Here is a 24,235-nt window from a genome sequence, read left to right as displayed (position 1 = left end):
TTTAAACTATTTTTTAACTAAAGCAGTATGAGACAGTCCTCTAGTCATCCTGATCTGTTAGAAAAAATTTTACACTTCTGTTTTGTGTCCTTAACTGCAGACTGGCTGCATGTTTCTATATGTTGCAATACGGAATGTGCTCTGGCTCACTTACCATACTTGTGGTTTTATAAATCAGTTAGTTAAAAGAAACAGTCTTGATTTTCTTTTTGACACCCCCCCCCCCGCCCCCCCCCCCCCAGCCAGGAACTTCCTATGGGATCTTAGGTAGGTCAGTTGAGATCATATTCAGAGATGTACTAAAGTCTTAAATTCCCATGAGTTGATGCCTCTGCAGGTCTGTATTTTGGCCTCTCCTGATGTCATTTCTCAGTCTTTAAAAGTGAAGAACAACAATGTTATACCTCAAAGAGTTGTCACTGAGGTAAATATGTTCATGACTGAAAGTGACTGCTGTCAAATGCTGGAATTGTATGAGCAGACAGGCCTGGATGGAGTTGTGCCATAATTTGTGCTCCACGCTAACAGTGGCAGAGTGAAATGCCTTAAAAACAAGGAGCAAGAGTTGTGTTCAGAAATGCTGAGACTTAAAATGAGAAGATTGGAAGCAGGGATGTTGCTCTTGGTGTAGCCAGGTACCACAGCCACAGTTCATTTTCAGTCATTGTAGTGCAAGTGGAGGCATGACATTGGAAAGATTTCTTAGATAATTATGCTTTTTTAAAAAGGATTTTTTAAAAAAGCTGTAGAAGTAATTCATCTGTTCTGTTTACAAGTCCGGGGTGCTTTGGAGAACTGAGCAGGGTTTGTCCATCAGGAATGGTGCTGAGTGGTTTGCTCTTGGTGTGGTTCTTGGCATACTCCCTACTAGAGCTATTAGCAGCGTTGTAGATGTGCAGAGGGGGTGTATATCTGAGGCTCTGTGCCCTAGCAGAGTTAAAACAAGAATAGGCAATGTGCTAATATTGTCAGGAATAGTCTTGCTTTGGCAGGCAAATAGATTAGACAACCTGATAAGTCTTCCTTTTAAAAAAAAAAAAAAAAAAAAAGTCTATTCTTTGAGTCAGTGTTACAGTACAAGAAATCCTACTCTTAAAAAAAAAATAAAAAATCCAACAGTGATTTTATTAAAAAACACACTAAAGATAAAGGTGGTCCCAAAGAAATCTTTTCTCTAGCCCACAGTGTAAGAAACGGGGAAATATAAAAGACATTTCTGCTGGTTTATTTCCTTCAATTCTTTGTCATGTATAGGAATGGGGTGTATTAATTTCTAAATAATTCAGACTCCAGAGGCATTCCTTGCATTATACTTTTAGAACAGCAGAGTTCATTAGCAGCAACATATGTATGTCAGGCTTTAATGTTTTCATGTAGTCAATAAGTAGTAACTTGGGACCAAGCTATGCCCTTATTTTATGATTCCCTCATATTATGTGTGTTGTGTGTCAGCTAACACATGTGGGGCCTAGGGAGAGACCCCAGTACTAGGGAGAAAGGCAGGAGCAGGGAACGTGCCACTCAAGGTGGCATTGTTGGAAGGAAGCTGGAGAGGGGGAATGGTATAACAAAAAGAGAACACAAGAACAAAGGGGCTTGTTGGGGTTGATCTGACCTTCAGAGGTTAGAATGAGTAACTGAAATTTGATGGCAGCTGCAAAAGATTGAGTGTATGTCTTCATATACACTTCACCTCCAAAACTAGAATCCTAGGAACTCTAGATGGACTCTTGAAACTGGGCTATTTAAGCTGAGGGTTACCATGGCTGTTCTGTTGAAACAGTGCGTTTTCCAGACACTTAAGATCTGTCTTGTTGCGCTGAAGTAGTCATCTTTGCTGAATAAGATGTTAGCAATTTTCCTCTTACAGAACATCTGCTTTCTGACTGAATCACTGAACAAGCGGCAGGCTTGTTGGAGCCTGCTGTCCTCCCTGCGCTGCTCACTAACTCCTGCCTTGCCGAAGGGTGTGGGCTGGCTTTCATCACGGAGGTGTCAGGCTTAGGTTCCCTGGTGTCTGCAGGAGTGTCCTCCCTACTGAAAGGACAGTGGTGTAAAAGTAAAATTTACTTTGGCACTTTTGAATGAAATCTTCACACCTTGTTTTCGGGGATCTAGACTTGAGAGAGCACAACATCTTAGGATTACAGGGAAGAAGAAAGCAGCAAATTGCGGTGGTACTTTTATCTTCCACGAGTTTTGAAATGACTCATAAATGGGATTCATCTTGTATAACCTTTAAACACAGAGAGCAGAGAATGAATTTGGTAAATAATCTGAAAACCCCCATATAAAAGTAGTTTATCAGCAAAATTACCGTGGGGTTTGTTTTTGCTGAGAAAGTAGATTTGTTTAATCACCTGCCAAAGTTCTATGCAAATACTACAACCTGAAGCACAAGTATTTCTTATTGGTAGATGTTTGCCTTGGAAGCTTGGTGTTTCATTAACTGAGCTGATTGATTAGAATTGGTAGGTGATGTTAAGTGATTGTCTGATGCTGAAATGTTTCCTTTTCACTTGTAAGATAATTCAAGATAAAATGAAGACTTTTTATAAGGCAAACAGTAGGGATGCCTGTTTGAGATGGAGGTAAGTACCAAAGAACAGGGGTATTTCTAAGAGAGTAGGGCATGGATACATCTGCTTTGATTTGCTTCTGTGCTCTCTGTGAACTGTGCTTTCTCTTTTGGGGAGCACCGAGTCAGTCATGCGAGAGTTAAGGAGTAAATGCAAAGAGAAGAGCTAGGTCTGAACATCCAGCCTAAGTGCTTTCCTCAAGGGGAAGATGCTTTCTGGCACTGCAGCAGCAGGAGAAGCAGCAAACAACTCGTGCCCTGTACCCACCTGGAACCGTGACAGTAGTGTTTTAATCTTTTGAAGTGAACAAGTTTCTATGGCTAGGTAAAAATTCGCCTCTAAAATGGCTTGATTCTGTTGGTGATACGTTATCCCTTTAATTAAATAGCTGACTTATGCTTGACAATTAATTGGCGTGATGTATGATTTTTATTAGAAACCCATGACTAATTTTTTCTTGCCGTTCTTGCTATCTTATTGTTCTTGCCTACCCTCCTCCAAAGTTGCTGCTGTGTGCCAGCCATGTCCTCCAGGCACTGGTGCAGACCAGTGTTCACTCTTGCTTAGGCTTTTACCTGTTCCAGATAAAGCAATTGCTTTCAGATATTTTCCGTGTTGTCTTTCAGAAATTTTCCACTTCATCACAGTTCTGCAATTTTTTTGTTCTAAAAGACTCTGGGATTTTTTACATAAACTTAAAAAAAAACAACCCCAAACTCCCCCCAAAACCTCACCACAACAACAACCCCCCCCACTGTGTAGAGTGTTAGCTTCATCTAGTACCTCATTTCCTACTTCATTAAAATAACTGTCAGGTTAAAAAAAATCCTTCCTGCCCTAGTCCCTCTGCCTGTAGAGTAATCTGCTAGCAAACTTGGGTGAATTTTATATTTAATTACAATAGGCAAGATTCAAAAGGGATGTGACTGGAGACATCTCTGTTAAAATCAGTGAAGTGGCAGCTGCAAAGAACTCGGTTTGCCCCTTATCTTATTCTCTCTAACTGTAAGAAGCTGAAGCTCCAGCCTTTCTGTAATGTTACAACAAACTGTGACGTGGACAATTCTTTATGTTTTTCCACTTGGGAAGCTTTAGTCCTTTTATAGGAAATTTGTTTCTATGGGTGAACCTAGGCATGGGGAACAATGCATTGTTGTTAGAATGAACTTTTTTGAAGGGAGTGGGCTTAAAAGGAAGGAAATGTGGTTTAGATTTAAGTTTCTTTTGCTTCCCCCCTCCCGCACCCCCACCCCCCCCCCCCCCAAAAAACCAAAAGCCTAGAAGACCCCAAACTGATGTTTCACCATGCATATCTTTAAACTATTCAATATAATCTGGAAAGCCAGAGAACAAAATTGTCAATTTAAAAATCACTATCTTGGTTATTCTTTCTTTCCCTTCCCTCTCTGGGTTGTTCTCCCTCATGCAGCTTTTGCCTCAGGTTTTCTAGTTCATATGCTTGGCAGGGTTTTATCTAGTCTGTGTCACTGGTATGTGTAAAGTAATTTAAGCTTCAATTTATCCATGTGCTTAAATATTTTGCTGAATGAGGTCCTTGCGTTCTGTTGTGGTTTAACCCCAGCCAGCAACTAAGCACTGTGCAGCCACTCGCTCACTTCCCCCCCACCCAGTGTGATGCGGGAGAATCAGGGAAAAAAAGTAAAACTTGTGGGTTGAGATAAGAACAGTTTAATAGAACAGAAAGGAAGAAAATAAAAATGATAATAATAACAATAATAAAATGACAGTAATAAATAATAAAAGAATTGGAATATACAAAAAAAATGATGCACAATGCAATTGCTCACCACTTGCTGACGGATGCCCAGTTAGTTCCTGAGCAGCGTTCCACCCCTGCAGGCCAACTCCCCCCAGTTTATATACTGGGCATGATGTCACATGGTATGGAATACCCCTTTGGCTGGTTTGGGTCAGCTGTCCTGGCTGTGTTCCCTCCCAACTTCTTGTGCCCCTCCAGCCTTCTTGCTGGCTGGGCACAAGAAGCTGAAAAATCCTTGACTTAGTCTAAACATTACTTAGCAACAACTGAAAACATCAGTGCGTTATCAAGATTATTCTCATGCTAAATCCAAAACATAACACCATACCAGCTATTAGAAAGAAAATTAACTCTATCCCAGCTGAAACCAGGACACATTCTCTGATCCCTGGGTTGATCATTCACAGGGTGGCTTTGGAAGGAACAACCCTAAAGGTAGTAGTTGGGGGTGAAGATACTGGTGGGAACTTAAGGCAGGAATACAATTTAATTTTTAACTGGATAGATCTAGAGCAGACAGTTGGCTGGAAATCTCTCTTTGTCTCCCTTTTACTAGAGGTCGTCTCTCAGCCAGCTACTACGTGACAAGTTTCCTTGCTGCTGGGCCAAGAACGCCTGATGCTGGCTATCATGGCTGATCCCATAGCAGAAGAACACGCCTCCCAGGTTGGTGAACTCTGCTGCGAATGTGGTCAGTTCCACCTCTTGCTGGACAATCATCTCTACAACTTCCAGGATGAAGTGGACGATGAACTCATCTGCCATATCTGCCTTCAGCCTCTGCTCCAACCTATGGACACCCCCTGTGGACATACATACTGTTTCAAGTGCCTTGAAAACTTCATGCAGGAGTATAACTTTTGTCCTATGGATCGGAAAAAGCTCTTTTTCCAGCAGTGCCACAAGTCTAGCCTTCTAGTACGAAACCTGTTGGATAAGCTGATTGTCTTCTGTCCTTTCAAGGCAGAGTGTCAGCAGACAATGCAGCGGTGTGAACTAGAAGCTCACCTGCAGAACAGGTGCGTTACCATTTACATTATATTATTGCTCCTTGTGTAATGCCATCTGTCTGTCTGTTGTGCTTCTGACCAGAAAGATGCATTCTCAGAACAGTTCTTAAACTGGGGCGAGATGGGACACCAGAAATGACAGAGGGTGAGGCCAGAGAGGTGGGTGGGTGAAGACAGTGTAATTGTGCTTGTGTGTGTTAGGGAGGCCAGCTCACATGTGCTATGGAGATGAAGGGTGAGGCGCTCGCCTGCCTGCCTGCGAGTTGTCCGCAGACCCAAAACCTATCAAATGTATATAAGTTTGTGTGTCCTGATCTGGGGCACCTGACTCTGAAAATTATTATAAACATGCTTATTCTTGTTTCACTAGCGCAGAGAAGAAAGACAGGCACAAAGTCAACACTCTGGAAGCAAGGAATCGTGCAGTGTTGCCAGTTTAATTGGTCCAATTAAGATGTGCAATACATAAGTCTTTGATCCAAATAATGTAAGTCCCTCCAAGCTGCACATTATGCAGTTGCTGAATCACCTACTTATAATTCCATTATCTTCTCTCATTTTTTTTGAGAAAGAGAGGCAAATGAAAAATACTTTTTTTTTCTTCCCCCCCCCCCCCCCCTTGTGCAGAGGAAGGGAGACTATTGTTTTCTTGCGCTTGTCAGCAGAGATGTGTTTTGGTGCCTCCACTGCTGGTTGAGCTGGTGGCAGGCAGAATACTGTAGTTTTAAAAGAAGTGCAGGTGACAAAGAGCACTTGCCACAGTGCTTGAAGAACACTTGTTCCTACCTAGTTAATGATTGCAGGAAAGGGAGCTAAGTACAAGCCCTACTGCAGGTGGAAGCAGACCTTCACTGGCAGTGTGTATTTTGTCAGTGGGCAATGAGAAATGCAACAGGCTTGTTTCCCTCTAGCTATGTTGTAGCTTTTTGTGGCAATGACATATTTTAAAAATAGGTCAACCAGTGTGCAGGGAACAGTTACGCTTAGGATACCTTTGCAGTTCCGGCCAAGGATCTATCCTTGTGGTTCTTGCTTGTCTTTGGTACCCACCAGTTGAGAGTTTGTGTTAAAGCCAGCGGAAGCGAGGGAAGGTGCCCCTTTCCCTCAATCTGTGAAAGTTTATAATCTCCTTTTTCTTGAACTAGCTCTTGGTACTGCTTGCTTGTTGTCAGCCAGGACTGAATGCTTCGACTACAGGGACAGGGCTGCCCAGCTGTGCAGCTGTTGTGTAGCTGGGGACATGGCCCATACCAGGGCTGGGCCTTCCTCTCTGCTCTGTAAATCTACCTTGGTATCAGTAAACTTCGGTCACTTGCTAATCCCTCTGGCACAGAAGTTAAACACAGAAGAGGGAGGCACCCTTAAATGTTTACCTTGGAGACCTGTATGGAAACTGTATCCTTCTCTTGCACATTTCATAGTTCTTTGTATCTTACTTGGGGAGGGTGTGTTCTAAAAATCAGGGCTGTTTCACCTGGGCTGTGAGCATAGTTAAGACTGAAAAATGGAGGGGGGGAAAAAAAGAGAAAAAAAATTACACTGGGATTTAGGTGTTCCTGTTTTTTTTAGTTTTAAGTGAGATTAACTGGTAGCAGGAGACTTAAGGAAATAAGAAGCATCAAGCAACTTTTTTTTTATGGGGGATTTCTCTGCCCTTTGCAAAATTAATTTGTTTCTTGACATCTTAAGAGGGACATGTGCACAAGTGGATCAATTGCCTTCTGTCTTTTAAGTTTCAGGGTCATCTTACTGCTTGGAGAATAAATGACTAGGAATAAACCAGAGGAAGTAATACTGGGATGAGACCTGTTTAGCCAGAATGTAAATAGTCAAGTTTAATTTGAAAAGTGACTCTGGTAAACACCCAATACTACTCATGTCTCTGAAAGTGATGCTTTTGCATTCATCACCCTCCTCACCTGCCATCTCTTTTTATAAGTACTCTTGATAAAAGAGATTGGTTTTTCTCACTCATTTTTGCTGAGATAGGCTGGCTGTGGTGTAGCTGCATACCGAGTGCATTTTGTTGAATGTAGAATTACTTCTTGAACCTCTGTGTGGGGAGCAGTTGGTGGGATTATGAACTCTAAATTCCTCCCATTCAAGTAGAGCCATCACCTTCGTGGACTGGAGGTGGAGTGTCATCTGACAGTCAGGTCTCTTTCAGCAAAAAAAAAAAAAAAAAAAAAAAAAAGCAAGCCTTGCTTGCTGCTCTTGCATGTTACTGGTTTGTTAAAAACAAAGCCTAATTCAAGGCTGAGCTTGAAACTCGAGCCACTTCATTTGCATAAAGATACAGTTCATAGTCATCTCTAAAAGGTCAGAGCTAAGTATTTGCTTATATTTTAAGAGGTATTGTTTTCTTCACCAAGTGTTTGCCAGGTAAATATTTAGCAAGGGAGACTCCCGTTCCTATTACATTCTCCTTTTTAAAATAATTTGCTTAATAGTTTTGAAAGTAAGAAAATAACAAGCCTGCTTTTAAGCTGACACTGGTACAAGTAGAAGCTGAAGGTCAAATGAGAATAAATTTTAGCATCTGTGATACAAGCTTTGCAGCTGATGAGATCTTGAACACGCTTCTTCACATAACTTTGTCAGTCAGAACTTGCATGTGCTGGGTTAAACACATAGGCAGAGACTAGCCACTTACAGTCACTGACAATCTCTCTCTAGGTGTCCTGGTTTCAAGAAATACAAATCTGAACTACAGCGGAAAAAGAATCCCATTTCCAAAGGGAAAGAAGATCCTCCTACCAAGGTGGAGACAAACACGCCCAAGGATCCAGAGGTACCAAGTGGAGGATCGTCACTTGTGGCAGAAAGCTCTGCAGCTGCTGTGGTATCGCTAGGGACTGCAGAGCCTGGACTGGTTAATCCAGCTTTTGAGGAGACTGAAGAAGGTGAGAGCTTGATACAGAAATGTAATTATCTAATTACCCTTTATAATATAAAAATGAGGTAGTTATCTCAGATAATTCAATTTTTAAAGTGTCCCCAACATTCTTGGATATCCTTAATGCTATTAAGCCATTAGTAGCCATCGGAGTAATCTCTTTCCTCAGCTTGTCCTTGAACAGGAGAGAGATGCATTCACGTGCATCAGGTGTGGCAGGATCTGCTCACAAGCACAAAACTGTCTGTGCAAAACAATTTGGAGAATCTGTGTTAGATTGCAGTGAATATCTGCAGTATTCTTTGCAGAAACAAAGGCAGTCCCTGTCAATGGGAACATGCAGCACTTAAGGCGCTTGCAGAAACCAAATAATTAGTAATTAGGAAATGTTCCAGCTTCTTAATCTTGTTAAGAAAGTTAAATATAGGGTCAGTTTCCTGGGGTGGTCAGTACCTCCCTAGTGGTGTGCAGCAAGAGTGTTTTCATAGCATAACTTAGTTTTTGGATTAATAGTCAGTTATGAAATCCTTGCAGATACAAGTAACCATCTCCACTTCAGTTTAGAACCACTTGTCTCAACCCCTATTAGAAGGCAGCAGTGTGGAAATCTCTGTGCCTTGTTAGAAGGTTAGTCTCAGTTTCCAAGTATGCAGGCGCCAGAGCCGGCAACTGGTGTGCCTGTGCCAGATTTAATACACAGGTCAGTTTACTTCTCTGTTGGCTTTTTCCCGAAGTATGCTTGGGGCAGGTTTTGCATCTCGTGTGTGACAACTGCAGTTCACCCTGACAGGCAGTGCGCTTGGCTTCATTAGAGCGTTGGGCCTGCTTAAATGTTGCAGTGCTGGTAGATTTAATATAACTTGGTAACAACAACTTTCATCTTCAAAGTGTCTGAGAAGCATTGCTTAGTCTTCAGTATGCTGTAAATAGGTAAACATTACTCCTGTTTTACAGGGGGGATGGGAAAAGAGGAGGAAAGGAAATTAGAGGAGGGAAGTTGCAGTGAACTGCCTGTGGTAAAGTCACCGCAATGGCAGACCAGTAATTACAGCTCAGTAGTCCCCTTTTCTAATGGGTATCATGGAAATTGGTGTTTTTTGTGTGTGCGCTTCTAGTAGGCCAGCTGTCACAGTAGAAAAATAAATCTCTAAATGGTAAGTGAAACATACTGACTGCCCTTTAATAAAACTCAAGGAATAATAATGAAGGAGTTTAAATTTGCCATAAGCTAGGAGAAGATGGGAAACATTCTGGAGAAACTGTGAAGGAACAGGGGCTTTTTAAGTTTTTAATCTGACATATTGTTCCCTCTCCTGATAGCTGCTTTCCCTCCAGACACTACTTGGGACACAACTTGCCAGTGTTACAAATCTTGTGGTGTTATGTGAAGGAAAATTCTATTAATGTGTTGTTTTTTCTCTTCAATTCCCACAATCAGACCTTCCTCAGAGAACTAGTCTTGTGGCTGAAACGACCACAATTGAAATTCATCGAGAAGACCCAGAGGAAGAGCTGGGGATGAGGATAGTTGGGGGTAAAGACACCCCACTAGGAAACATTGTTGTTCAGGAAGTCTTGCGGGATTCTGTCATTGCTGCAGATGGAAGAATAGCACCTGGGGACCATATTCTTGAGGTATATAAAACCCCACTGGTAGTCTCATTGCTTCTCTTGACTTGAGATGAGGGCTGGGGGAGCAGAGTTGCCTAGAAAAACTGGGAAATCTCTACAGCTGAAGGTTTAAAAGCACTGATCAGACCTGTGTGTCAGTAGCATTGTGTATCTGCTGGGGCTGAGAAGCAGACTTTTGAGGTTCCTTCCAGTCACATTCATATTTACCTTGTATATTTAAGAGATTTTTGATATTTAGACTATTTTGGATAAATTAAAAAGATTTCTATCTGATAAATTTCACGCAGTAGCACCATTTCTCTCCAAAGGACTGTGCTCTAGTTAGGAAGTCTTATAATTGCTTGCTCTACTGTGTTGCTTAAGCTGCATAGTCTCAATGGGCAGGTCCAAAGTTTAAGACCTTACGACTTGCAGTAAGCATCAGATATGTAATGTGAGTAATAAAAAGCACTAACCTCATCCCATACTGACCCACAGCCAGATTTAGTTTCCAGATTAATCACGCTGCATGGCAGTGGGCTAATCAAGGCAACAGAAGCCTGAATGCAGCAGTAAAGCCTACATGCAGAGAGAACAGTTAGCACCTCCTGGCTATGGCTGCCCAATCATTTGACAAGCCATAAAGACCTAATTATCCTGTTGAACTGTGGACTTCAGTAAGGACTGGCAGCCCCACATGCACAAGTGGCTGATACAATCTCCGAGGTGGTTTCTTAGATAGACCAATGGAGTACCTTTTGTTTTATCCAGTTGAATTGTACAGGTCTCCTCTTGATTGCCCTGTAAATAGGGCAGGTCCCCACACTTAGTAGACCTATTAACATCCTAAAAGAAGACTGCACAGAGTCTTATGTGACAACAGACAAAGTGAAAAGTAGCTTCTCAGAGTTACCTTGGTAAAAGTGTGATTACACTGGTGATTCCAGAAGCTTGCTGACTATGGACTACTCTTCAATTTAAAAGTGAGGATGGGTAGTCTCCAGTTGAGTCTTCTTTTCCAAGTGTGTATTGAACACTGGAAGTTAAGGGAAACCAGTTCTGCGTTGCCATGGGATGGATATAATGATTTAATATTTTGCAGTTTCGGATTTGTTAGTTATGTGATTTGTCCTGTCTTATCCTTGTTCTCAGCTATTCACCATCAACTATGGTCTAAATTCATCTGCTTTCTTCTGCATTCTATTTTAGAAAACTCTGCTCTCTAATGTGCATCAGAAGCAGCTGCTTCAGTCACAGCATTGCACAGGGAGTTGTACATCCGGTCTCCAACTTTGTGATGTTCCGCACGGTGGACAGTGCCTAAATTATGTACATTCTGATTAGTGACTCTGGTTTGTTTGTCTTTCTAGGTGAATGGCGTCAACATCAGCAGTGTGACTCACTGCCAAGCTGTCTCCTTCCTGCGCCACCCAGGTCCTGTTCTCCACCTCATGGTCCTGCAGGAGAAGGGTTTTTCCAATAAGACTGCACAGCAGGATTCCACTTCTGTTACAAATCGGGAAGTGATCCATGTTACCTTGATAAAGAGGGACCGATCTGAACCCTTGGGAATCAAACTGATCAGGAAGACTGATGAGGCAGGGATTTTTATTCTAGATCTGTTAGAGGGAGGTTTGGCAGCCAAAAATGGAAAGCTGAGTCGGAATGACAGAGTCCTGTCAATAAATGGCCAGGATTTGAGGCAAGGAACACCCGAGGCAGCTGCGCAGATAATCCAGGTAATGTATGACATGGTGAGGTTGTATGGCTAATGACTCCACAGCTGTCTGCGTTGATGGCAGGGCTCCTGTTTTGGCCAAAGGGCTAACAGAACACACTGGAGCAAACTGCATTCCCTGAAATATCTCTTTGGGAAAGTGACTTCCCTGCGGATGTGTGGGAAGCACTGCTTCCAAAGGAAGATAAACATGAAGAGTGGGAATCCATCGTGAGTCACCTCTGACAAGTCTGAAGCAAGGCAGTTGCTCATGGCACTTTAGTTCAGCTAAGGCAATTGGATCTCCTTTGCGGTGTGGTGTTTGGAGCCTTTCTTGCAGACTGAATATTCACATGCACTGTGTAGATGCATGCAGCAGAGACAAGGAGAGATTAGGACAGCCTCTTGTGCATCAAACAGTCAAACTGAAGGTGTTGGGAGATGTGATAGGCTGGCAGCACAGAACAGAGCCCTTCTGACTGACTTGAAGCCCTCTCTTTCCATTATACCTCTATTTGGGAAGGGAGTCTAGAAAAACAACATGAAGCACCTCAGGCTAAAAAGATTCTAAAATACTAAATGGATAGAAGAGAGGTGGTCTTTCCTTGTGCAATAGGAATGTGCTCCTGTTGCAGCATGCCAAATGTTTTGGTGAAAAGAGTGGGCAAGGAATTTTGGTTAAGGATTAAGGATTGTTACGTGTGCAGCAGATATCACGTAGATCAGTTTAAATTCTTTATCTCCTTAGGCGATGACCTCCAGTTTCTGTTTTTATCTAAAGATCTCAACACAATACATCTCATCACATACTGTTTATATCCCGGAAAGGATCTGAGGTCAGCGGTGAGGGACAGCCAGCTCTCTTCCTGGTAATCAGCAGATTGGTGCAGTAGCATGGCAGAAAAGAAGAGAAAGAGCAGAGTTCCAGTACTGAGATCTCTTTTTATGTTATATATGTGATTCCATTCCATGGCCTCTTAGAATTTTGCTTGCATCCCACAAGTGCTGCTGTATTTCTGTTGTAATGGGCAAATGTAACTCCCATTTGGAACTCTTTCGTGATGCCACTGAAATCAGTAACCAAAGTCTCAGAACCACCTTCATTAGGTTTGGGGATTGAATTCCTTTTGAAGTGACATTTGTGTAAAACTGACAGTCTTCCAAACATTATCTATTCTTCTGAGGGCCAATTCAAAGTCTTGGTTAAATGTAATTTTAATTTTGATTGCAAACCATTTGCAGAAAACAGTCCTTCTACCTCTATTGTAAAGTACCATTTACAGCTATATATATATATATATGCACAGCCATATGTACTGTACATAGTCTGGTACTCCTGGTTGAAGGGGAGGGCAAATCCCCATCTTAGGACGCAATGTTTACAATATATTTTATGAAGATATGGATGTGTGCCAACCCATCTGGAAAAAACCTGCTTTATCTGAAGTGACTTTGGAGGCAAGAGGCTTTTAAATTCTGTTTCAGAAAACAAAACTCTCCTGTACTAATGTAAAAAGAAAAAAAAAAAAACAAAACCAGTTAATGCATTCCCTTTTACAAGGGCAGGAAATTCTCTGCTGCCAGGGTGCTGTGGCACCAGGGAAACAGGGTCCCATGTCAAGAAGTGAGAGTGGCAACTGTACTTCTCTCATCCATTGCAGGAAATGCCCCAAGTAAGCACATACGCCTTACCCCAGTGGAGTCCTTCACAATAAGGTTTTGTCAAATTATCTGAAAGAACAAACCAAATTAGAAGAGCAGTAACAATAGTGAATACTTTCCCTGTAGTTCTGCCAAGGCCAGACATACAGCTGGTTAAGTGTTTAATTGGCAGCAATCTTAGACAAAAGGTCATGTCTTCAGGTAGTCTGGGAAAAAAACGGGTGGGAGATGTTGAACAATAGATGTGGTACATAAGCTGGGAGGGAAAGAGCTTTAACAAGGTTCTTTACAATAAAAGAAAAAGCATCCAATACTCATATCATGGTCATCCATCGTGTGGACCCGTCAGCGTTTTAGCTCTGTTCATTTTGTGCCACGACACAATATGCTATTTTGGTTTTTTGTACTCAAGTGGTGGAATTAATCATCCTTCCCACTTTCTCGTTTGGCATTTCTAGGGGAGGGAGGCAGGAGTGAAGCCTGCCTCTACTCCTCTTCTGACTAACATTTGCTAATTCCTTTTTTCTTTTCACCACAGGATTCTGTGGCTCTTCAGAAAAAACATTGTATCATGTTGCATAGCCCTGTTTCAGACCCTTTGTAGAAACCCATGCCAACCCTTCTCTCTCTCCAAGAAAATGACAGGGGCTGTCCCTAATTTCTAATTTATTTTTCCATCTATTTTATTTACACTCTTTTTGTTTCTCCTGGCAGACCACTGAATCAAGAGTAAACTTTGTCATCTTAAGGCAGCCAGGCGTACAGCTGTCGGACCCGGTAGAAGATGGCAGCACATCAAATAGCAGCAGCAGCAGCAGCAGCAATGGAGGAAGCCCAGTGCACCATCGGAGACGACTAGACCAGAATCACTATAGACGAAAATCTACCTACCAAAAGGTAAGTTTTGTAAGGAATGGCAAAAGTGCTGGTTATTCTTGGTCTAGCAGATCTATTATGTTTGCTCTGTGATGGTGATTTATCATGTAAGACTGATCAGTAGCTCCATTTCTTCATGAGCTATTGAAAAGCAGCAGGTTTGTGGCTTTTGCTGCTGGAGAACCATAGATTTGTCACCTACTGGGAAAGAGAGTTTTTAGGGAAAAATGTGTTTTAGGGAAAAATGTCTTCAAATGTCTCTAATGGTGATGTGGAACCAGTGTTTAATCCTTTCTTGTCCGGAAAGGGCAGTGGGAAATTTACCATCCATGAAATGCTTGGGAGTTGCTTCTCGACATCCATCAAGCACAATGAGTTCAGGGTATTGCACAATTACACTAAGTTATGCTCCTGGTTTGGAGCTAGAGGGCTTTATGGTACAGAAGTAGCAACTACACAAATTACACTGTAGTGGTCCTGTGACTTGTGTTGTGTCTGCCATCTGTTTGCATATTATAAGAAAAAGTATGAGCAAGAGGAGAATCGCCAGTCTTTTGTACCAAGAGAGATTTGCTCCATGTTTAGAACTTCCATTTGAGTGAGAAAAATTGCTACGACGGCTTAGGCTTCTGTGTTTAAACGTCTCTGGAATTTAGTAAGTAGCTGTTATAAATGGCTGGAGTGTGGTTCCTTGATTTAAATCCTAGAATATAATTTACATATTGTTTCTACAGCATATGCTATAATGTGTGCTTTCACTGCAACCTAAACATTTAGTAGTAGTCAGAGAGAGGTTGATTGCTGGATATGAATGGCCTTGAAATGAGTTCATAGCTTGGTCCTCAGTGCAAAATTATCCTCCTCAGAGTGAGCATTTCTCTACAGCAAATGAATGTGGGATCATTAGGAAGGCAGTGCCTCAGTTGTGGTGGTATCACTTTGGAAATACAGGGTAGTATTTCTACCCAGAGCAAGTATGTGAGAAGCTGACTTTGCCATCTAGCAGCATTGCTGAAATGTTCTGGATTAAAGATACAAGATACTCTGTTATTTTCTTCCAGACCTGGGCTTCTCATGTTAACTGCATTAATGAACTGGATTTTGTACTGTCATTCCTTTGTAGGATTTACCTCAGGGATACATAAGTCATGAAAAGACAGTTGCAATAAAAAAGGAACCAAAGGAATCTTTAGGAATAACAATTGGAGGCGGAAGAGATAACAAAAACAAACTCCCTATATATGTAACTAGTGTGCAGCCCATTGGATGCCTCTTCAGGGATGGCAGAATCAAGCGAGGTAAGGAGGCTCTCAGACCCTTTATCCTTTAGGAAGTGGGTTGGGGTTTTTTTCAGTGAAAGTTGGACTTGGACACTAAAGTGAGGCTGGAAACAGGGTTCCACGTGAGGCCTTGAGGCAGAAATGGGCTTCATAGCAAAAGGTCTGTAATAATCCTATCTTATTTAATCAACAGGAGATGTACTTTTGAGCATAAATGGCATTGATTTGACTCATCTGAACTACTATGAAGCTGTCTCAGCACTGAAATCTAATGCAGCTTCCCACTCAGTCATACTGAAAGCCTTGGAAATAATTTCACTGAACTCACCAGAGCCGTCTCTGGATATTAAGGAGCAAGGATTCAGCTGGTCTCCCCTCTGGATCACATGGCTTGGATTGCCTAGGTATGTTTGTTTGGTAACTGTATAGAGATCTGTTCAATCACAGAATCGACTTTCACTAGAACACTAGAAATTAATTGCTTTGTTGGCTGACTTGGAAGCATTGTACTGGTATTCTCATTTAGCTCGAAGGCAGTGGAAAGTCTTATTTGTGAACGAGATCACAGTATAATGAATGTATAAGAAACTTCCACTGCTTTTTATGGTATGACCCATTGTTCCCCCACTTCTCTTGGACAGTAACTGTATTTCAGAAGTTCCTGAAAACCTTTTTTTCTAAAAGAACTAACATAGAAAATAAGAAGTATTAGATTCTGGCATTTGAGGCATCTGAGTTGACATATAGTCAACATAGGTACAGTCCCTGCTAAAGTATCATTAACTGAAATCACTCTGGCTCCTTCTGGATCGCGTAGCAGAAGCCAGCAGATATCTGTGCTGTTTTATAGTTTCTAATCTGATCATCTCAGTTAGAGGCAGGCATTCTGTCAGTCTAATTCTTTTTGGCCGTCATAATTGTCATCTTTAGCATGAAGGAGAAATGGTTCTGAATAGTTGAGTTTTCCTGCTGCGAAGATTTGGACCACAGACTTGCTGCAGATTTTAGCAGCAATAAGTTAAGTTCCAGATGACAGCATTGGGGCTTTGAAAGCTTGAATTTTTATCTTCTTCCTGGAGGGGTGAACCTCTGGTTTGCTCAGTTTTGCAGTTTCATCAAAATACATTCAGCAGTGAAAGGTAGAGTCTGTTGTCATTCCAGCTGACTGGAGGAGGACCATGCAGAAGAGGCACATGGAACAGTAAAGCCAAACCCTTCTGTGGGAAGCCCAGATTATTTATAGCCTTGTTTCTTCAGGCACCTGAAAGAAGAAATACTAACAAAGGCTCTGTTACGTTACCCTTGTGTTACTTAGCAGCCTGTAAATGCTAAACAAAACAGCCCAAGGAAGGTAGCTTTTGTGTTGCGAGCGACTGTAACTTGGCTTGAACTCAGCACCATCCTACCAGTTCCCTCTGCTCTCCCAGGGAATCGGCCAGTCTGTTCTGTGCAGGCCTAGTATGAACCAGCCCTGAGCTGGACCTCGATAGCTCACACCTGAGTGTAAACCCTCAGATGCTGGCTGCTGTTTGTTCCTCATGGGTGCTCCTGCAGCAAACTATAGCAAGGCAAAACCTGGCTGTACTTTCTCCCTTCTTTTTCAATTTATTTGGATGTCTGCTGGCTTGCAGCTTCACCACACTTTCTCCTACAGGGACTGGAGCCCACCCTTTGCTCACTGGTCACCAGCCTTCATTTCAAGAGTATACTGACATGACCTGCCATTTAACACGTTGCTTGAAAGTCTTTTGCTGCTGGTATTAATGTCGGCCCCCCTTCATTTGGCTGTTAGTGTACCTTGCTACTGAAGCAAGGAGCAATGATTTCAGATGCCCTTTCTGCTCTTCAGTCTTCCTTTCTTACTCTGACCTGAATTCAGGCATCTGAATTTGTCTACCGTTCTTCTGTGGGTGTGAGGATGGTTAGGAGGCACAAAGCAAGGTTATTTAATTTCAGCATCTGACAAAATCTTCCTTCTTGGTTCCAGAAATAAAAATGGCTGTAATTCTTGTGCTTCCTCACTCATCTTCCCATCTGCTCAGAGTAAGACCTGGTAGCAACTAGCTGGTTGTCCACAGAATGAATGATTTCCCTAAAGCCACTAAAACTCTGCCTTTCAGCTAAGCAAGGTTTTTATATTTGACATTGTGTCAGCCACAATCAGATTATTTTTAATAATTGCTTGAGAATCTGTGAACTGAGATGGCACCCTTGTTTGTCAGCTGGAAATGTTCAGGGTGCCTCTACACTAGCATTTTAGTTTGGCTCAGCAATGCGCAGTTGAAGCGAGGATCCCAGTTGTCCTCACTTGCTGTATTTTGGTTCACATTGCAGAGAGGTCTCGACCCGCACAAACTGGGTTCCTTTTGAACAGGCCTAAACCAGAAGTGCTGCAGAGGAATGCCCGCTGCACTCTGGCACAAACAGAGGTGTGTACCACACTAACACCAGATTACAAAAAATCCCCTGATATGTACCAAAACTAGACCTTGTGTCTTCAGCACCCCTTGTTGCGCTTGGGCCTGTCCCTTTTGGGCTGCCCTCCTAAAGCAGACATAGCCTTTGTATGCTAAAACATTTTGCAGTACAGTGTGAAAGCTTAAAGCTTATTGCTGATAGTATGTGCAATTTTGTTTTGTTCAGCTCTTTTTTCCAGTTACTACTCAGATCCAGCAGAAATATCCTTTCCTCCTTAGAGGAAACCCATGTATTATTTCTAGTTTGAAGCTGAACCTTATGCTGAAGGACTGGAGTTGAAGTTAGCGCTCAAGGCTAGGGAAGTGTATTCGGTCGTTGCAGCACTTGAGCACACAGTGTTTAATTCCAGCCTTGATTCTTGTATCTGTGGTTTTCTGTTTACATCAAATACTGTCTGTCAGCTCGGCACACTTGGTGTGCTGTTTCTGAAATGTGGAGCCCCTGTAGCCCATCCTGCAGAACTTGGGTTATGTGCCAGACTACAGTTGTGGAAGTGTTTTAAGAGGGAGACGACAGCCCTGATCCTGTGCCTTTTGTGGGACTCTGGGTAACAGAGGGAGTAGTAACATGAGCGTCTTGGTCACATTCTTCCTAAAAGAAAAACACTCTGTGCTCCTAAGGCTACTTTCACACTGTGGCACTTGGTGTGTAAGCTTGGAGCATCTTCCACCTCTGACTATGGCCAGTGCTGCACACTTTCAGTGAAGATACAAACATCCCCATAAGAAGGCCGTAGTAATATTTTTCCGTCTAACTGCAGGCAACTAGTATTGGCTGAACTGAACCAGGTGGCTGGTATCTTTCTTGGATTTTTTTTTGTCTTGTAATACAACTATGGGTAGCTCTACTGTCCTTGTAAGCTTCCTCTTTCTTCATTTTTTTGCTTTGTTATTAATGGTGGCAGTCAGTGTTCCAAGTTAATTGTATGCTACTATTTACTGCTACTGAATTATTATCCTCATCACTGTATATGTTACAGAAGACAGCATAAGAACTTTACTTGATTTCTTCACAGTATTATGTTAAATCAATACTAGCTACTGATATTATGAAATACCATCTCAAAATGCTGGTTTGGAGGGGGGGGGCGTGTCCTAGTTCCTTGCACACTGAATCCTAAAGATACTAGAAATATGAGGTTTACAGATTGATTTATCTTCTCTCTGTAAAAGCTTTGACTCTTGAAAGTGGTAACTTGTGCACAGTGTGGTTTATGGACGGGTAATTCCCAGGGGGTGGAGAAGCAGTTTTCCTCCTGCCTTCTTCCCTGAGGTTTATCTGAAGCCACCCTCCGTGAAGTCTGAGCTCTTTTCTGCAACAGCTGTTAGGTGGTCCCTGCCATGGCCCCACCGGAGCGGCACACTCCACAAGCTCTGAAAGGGATGCAGAACTGCAAACTCAGCAGGGTGTTTGTCAGAATAAAATTTGCACTTTTACGTTCTGTAGAGTCTAAAATTCTTTTCCCACAGTCATTTTCCATTATAGTAAATTCATGTTTCTCTTCCTAAAAACCCTTTTCCATACAGAAACCTGATCTCTAGCAAACAGCCTTTTTCAGCTCTTGGGAGAATGTGTCTAATGTTTTTATTTATGTTCTATGCTGATGTAGTGCTTACCACCCTTGCTTTCTGGGCTACTTATTTGCACTAGCTGCCATGTACATTTCTTATAGCTGTGTTTTCGCACTTGTGTGGTACCAGTAGAAGAAAACCATGGAGGCATCAGTAAGCTAGAGCTGGGTCTTCCACCGTTTATGAGCAAAGAACTCAAACAAAAGTAAATTACAGTTTGAAAGTAGATAATTGGATCTTTCTCCCAGTGAGAAGTTAACCGAGAAGGCTTTTGAAATCTGAAACTCATCTGCAAACTGCTCAAGCAAAGCCCTGGAGGCAAAAACGTTTATTAGGAAAAGCTTAGCTGCTGGAATACCTTAGTGGGGCGATCAACGGCAGTTTCACACAGTGTGGCTCTGGCAGGGCCTCATGCCAGAATGTAACCTGACTGCGAGCCAGAGTACTCGAGATGCTTGCCTGCGCTCCTGCCACACCTTTCCAGACGCCTCGCAAAGGCTTTGCGTGTCTTTGTGCTACAAACTCAAGGAGCAAGTGCTGTTAGCACTTACGTATCACATTCCCCAAGGCAGCCCTGGCATTGCAGCATACCGCCGGCTTACTGAGAAGATGCACCTCGGTGGCTGGCATTCAAAAACAGGGGCCTGTGTGCTCGCTCGCTCTCTGAGGAGTCCAGTAGCTTAACTGTACACGGCAGCCCTGGGTGTAGGTCCTGCAGGAAAGACCTTTCGTACTCTGACTGGGTAGTCAGCAGAAGAAAGGCTGCCATACCTCATAGACTTGCTTTCCATCAGTGATACATAGCTGCTGAATGCCTTCATTGTACCGAGCGTGTAGTATACAGATAGAATAAAAAAGCTCTGTTCTCATTAACTGCATGGGTGTAACTGCTGTTCACGATTAATTTGTTTTTGTCACTAGTACTGCGCGTGTTCATTAGTAGAATTCATGAAGTTATTCCTGAATCTTCCAGGTCACAAAAGCCTCTAGAGAATGGTAGTTTTCTGTTAACTCTTAAACTAGCACTGACAATACTGAGAAAAGATTTATGGAGGACTGGCATCTTCAGATTTAAGAATTATCCCTGTAACATGCCCTGCAAAGGGGATGCCTCAAATTCTTAAAAAAGGAAATAAATATGAGGCTCTTACATAGCTGTGCTTTCCACAAGGGAACACATAAATTTCTGGTCAGGCAGTTTTCCTTGAAACATGCTCATAAGCTTTCTCTGTTTTTGACCATGCCTGTCTTCACAGCTACCTTCACTGCTGTCAAGATATTGTCCTTAGCAAAGGTAATCTGGAAAGCTGGGGCTTCAGCATTGTCGGAGGCTTTGAGGAAAGCAAAGGAAACCAGCCATTCTTCATCAAAACCATAGTGCCTGGGACTCCTGCCTTCCGAGACAGGAAACTGAAGTACGTATGAGCTACCCTGCAGGTCTCTGGTGTTTGTATCAGAAACGCTATCAGTACTTACGTACTGATATGCAGAGTTTTACTGAGGGGCTGTCTTTTACCCTTTTGAAAAGCTGGCCTAAAAGTTAATGACTTCTGATCCTTAAGACACTCATTTGTGCAGTTAATACTATTACCAAAGTTGTAACAAACTAAGTCCTATATTAATGAGTAGTCCGGTTTCTCTATAAAGGTGCAACTAAAAGAAATTAAGTTACATTTTTAAAAGGCTGTAAAGGTTTTGATTAAGTAATTAGATAAAAGTAGAAGGGGGATGTTTGGGGGTTCCAGAGTATAAAATCTTTTGGATTAGGAAAAGTATCCCAATGGAAGCAACAAAAGCCCTCCTGTGCAGGAAACTTAAACAGAGCTTTGCTGACCTGTTTGTTGGTAATCGCAGCGCGTGGAGGAGTGAATAGTAGAGCTGGAGGAGCCAGTGTTATCTTTGGGAACCAGCAGGGCTGGCTTCTCAGCAAGCATGCAGCAGGCTGCAAGTGCAGGGACAGTAAAAAATAGAAGTGAGGCTGCTGTCTTGCAGAGGACATTGTTTTGGTGCAGGGAGCTGGGTTTTGCTACCCTGAAAACAGTGGGAAAGACCAGAGCTGGGTCAGAGTCTTAGTGGGAGGACTGGGGTCAGCTGGGTTCGTGTTTGAGTGCTCGGACAGCGATGTGCTTTCCCCATTAGACACAAGGAAGGTAGCTGGCTGGCTTTGGCACCTCCTGTCATCACAGCTGAATGGTTACAACCACTCAGAAGATGGCTTGGTGTGCCACAGAGGTGGGCAGATCAAGCAGGACTCTCAAACCTCCATTGTATCGAGCTACAACGTGACCACGTGCTTCAGCCCTGTTGAGCACGTCACCTTAGTGACCATTAGTCAAGTAGCTGTAGGAGTGACCTTGGTGATGAGTGTGTTTATCAGCAAAAATTTGTTTTCTGTAACTTTTCCCCTTGCTGACTGGCCAGCTGGTCACACTCCTGGTGACCTTCACTGCTGTCACTCAGGTACCAGCAGTGTCCTCCTCTTCCCTTGCCCTCTGACTCAGAAGTGAAAAAGTTGCTTCAACAAGGAGTTGATGATCTTGGCTCGGGTGGGCTAGACAACCTTGAGGGTTCTAGAGTGCAGTGTTAACAATAATTAAGTCCTGACAAGCATGTTTCCTGTCTTCTGATTAGGTGTGGAGATGAAATAGTAGCAGTAAATGGAGTGCCAGCGATAGGAATGAGCAACTCGGAACTAATCCCAATGCTGAAGGAGCAAAGGAACAAAGTCACGCTTACTGTGGTGTCCTGGCCGGGAAGCCTCGTGTGAAAGTTCAACAAAACACGTGCTTCAGGTATCAGTTGGACATCGCACAAAGCTAAACACGTGACAGATAAACCAATGGAATGCTGAACTCCTGCTACACAGTGTATTGACATGGAAGACTTTTAGCTTCCTTTTTGCAGAAAATTTCAGCACAGTAAAGAAATGTTATCAACAAATCTGGGGGTTGGATTCAAAGTGACAGTTAATCTGAACAGTTGTTGTCGCTTCCTGGGCTCATTAAAGCTCTCTAGAATTGGTGTTGCAGAGAAAGGTCGTTTTCCAGTTTCTCTACAAGCTGCCTTCGAGTCGCTTTCCTCAATTTTTGAGCTCTGCTTCCCATTTAGTATTTTGAACAGGTTAAAACAGGCATGACTGTCTGATTTCCCCTGCTAGTTTAATACAGTTCTGCTACTGATCTCTGACTGCCATTCTTGGACATTGAGTCATTTTATATGTGCTTTTAAAAGCCACTGATCAAACTGTAAGGATGGGGACCTAATTAAGCAGTTCTGACAGCCGCCAGTCTTGGTATTTTTAGGTTACTGAAATCTAATGAATGTGTTTATATGTAAAAAAAAACCCAATTGTAACTCTCAGCTGACAGCCGAAGAGCTGCTAGGTTAGCATGGCAGAGCTGTGTTGACCTATATGAAGGTCCTATCACCACGGAGCTGTCGCAAATCCTGATTTAGGATCCTGCGACTACGCTGATTTGTTGTGAATGGGCAATTTAGACTGCTTAAAGAACCACTGTCAAAGGGATTAGCAAAAGTGGCTTAATTGAAATACGATGTTGTAAAAGTGCAACTTTAACAAAGTTCCATGGCAAAGTTCACTCTTCCTTACTGCACAGAGGATTTAACAATGCTTCACAGTTAACCAAGACACAAATCAAGGTTACTGTAATACAAAGTTGGTTGCTTACCAAAGCTCTGCCATTGGTGAAAGGTCTCAGCCTCGAGGCACAACTCTGAGCGGTGTCCCAGCTCTAGGGGAGATGATCACCACCACACAGCCAGCTTGCTTAGTGCTGGAAGAGCTCAAAGGTGGCTCACTCAGGCTGTCATATTTATGGAATAAAGTGGCTGGCTTGCAGTCAAATTACAACCGATGGCAAAGGTATGCATGAGACTCCTTGTACCCTACAACTTTGTTTCCTGATAAATGAGGTGTGGAAAAGCCACCTCTATGCACATGTTAATCGTACGATCAGTGTTCCAAGCTCGTATGCATCACATATGCATCGATGCTCACGGTGACACTGCTCCTTTGTGGGTTTTCAGAGAACAGACTGACACTAGAGAAGTTTGTGGTCTGGTTACGGCTTAGGCTTTTTGCTCCTTTGGAGCCTCCAGCAAACTACCGCTAGTTCCATTAAGAAGTTGAGTCAAGTGCATGTATCACAGTAACCAGAGATAAGGAATTTGTTTAATTTTCATCCCCTTCCTCAGCTTGGGTTTCCCTGGTTTTATGACTTGATAAAACAACCAGCTTTTCCCACAGAAGGTAAATAAATTAAAATAAATTAAGTAAACAGTCCTGTTACAAGACACCTCTATCCCAGGATGCCATCTTATTTTTAATCAGTTTCCCAGTGATCAGAGGCAGAGTTAAGGCAGGGGGGAGGAGGATGTACCCGACAGCACCTGTACTGTCAGGCATGCGAGATGAGCTCCCACAGTTCTGTTCACATCCCTCCTGCAGCTGGAGCAAACTATCATCCTGCTGGATCCAGGTGAGCTCAGAGGGTCGCTGGCTGCCTCGGCCACGTTGCACCAACTGTATGAAACAAGCTACCTCCAGAAGGACAGTGTGCCCAGCCTGGCTTCAGTCCAAACCCACTCTATAGTTAACATTTACAATAAAAGAACTGAAGCCAAAGCAGGTTGGTTCGACCTACGACACCTTGCTAAGTTCCTACCTGCAAACTCCACGTGAAGCAATTCCCTCCTTTTTTAAGAAAGTTGCCAATCAGCAGTAGAAATGACAGATCTTTCTCAAACCAGGTTGC

The 24,235-nt window shown here is 42.7% G+C and overlaps 1 protein-coding gene across 1 annotated transcript in view; it reads left to right on the top strand.

Moving 5' to 3' along the window:
* Window positions 1-24,235, top strand: part of LOC126050138 (ligand of Numb protein X 2-like) — a 32,963-nt gene extending 8,728 nt beyond the window's left edge. The window contains exons 2-10 of the mRNA XM_049827631.1: window positions 4,916-5,378; window positions 8,046-8,272; window positions 9,704-9,900; window positions 11,247-11,615; window positions 13,970-14,152; window positions 15,255-15,429; window positions 15,605-15,815; window positions 20,717-20,875; window positions 22,092-24,235. Of these exons, the coding sequence (XP_049683588.1) occupies window positions 4,978-5,378; window positions 8,046-8,272; window positions 9,704-9,900; window positions 11,247-11,615; window positions 13,970-14,152; window positions 15,255-15,429; window positions 15,605-15,815; window positions 20,717-20,875; window positions 22,092-22,227 (2,058 nt within the window). The 5' untranslated portion in view covers window positions 4,916-4,977 and the 3' untranslated portion in view covers window positions 22,228-24,235. The remainder of the gene's footprint in view (window positions 1-4,915; window positions 5,379-8,045; window positions 8,273-9,703; window positions 9,901-11,246; window positions 11,616-13,969; window positions 14,153-15,254; window positions 15,430-15,604; window positions 15,816-20,716; window positions 20,876-22,091) is intronic.

Source organism: Accipiter gentilis, chromosome 24 (genome assembly GCF_929443795.1).
Source record: "Accipiter gentilis chromosome 24, bAccGen1.1, whole genome shotgun sequence".
NCBI classification, from domain to species: Eukaryota; Metazoa; Chordata; class Aves; order Accipitriformes; family Accipitridae; genus Astur; species Astur gentilis.
This window is presented reverse-complemented; position numbering and strand designations above follow the sequence as displayed.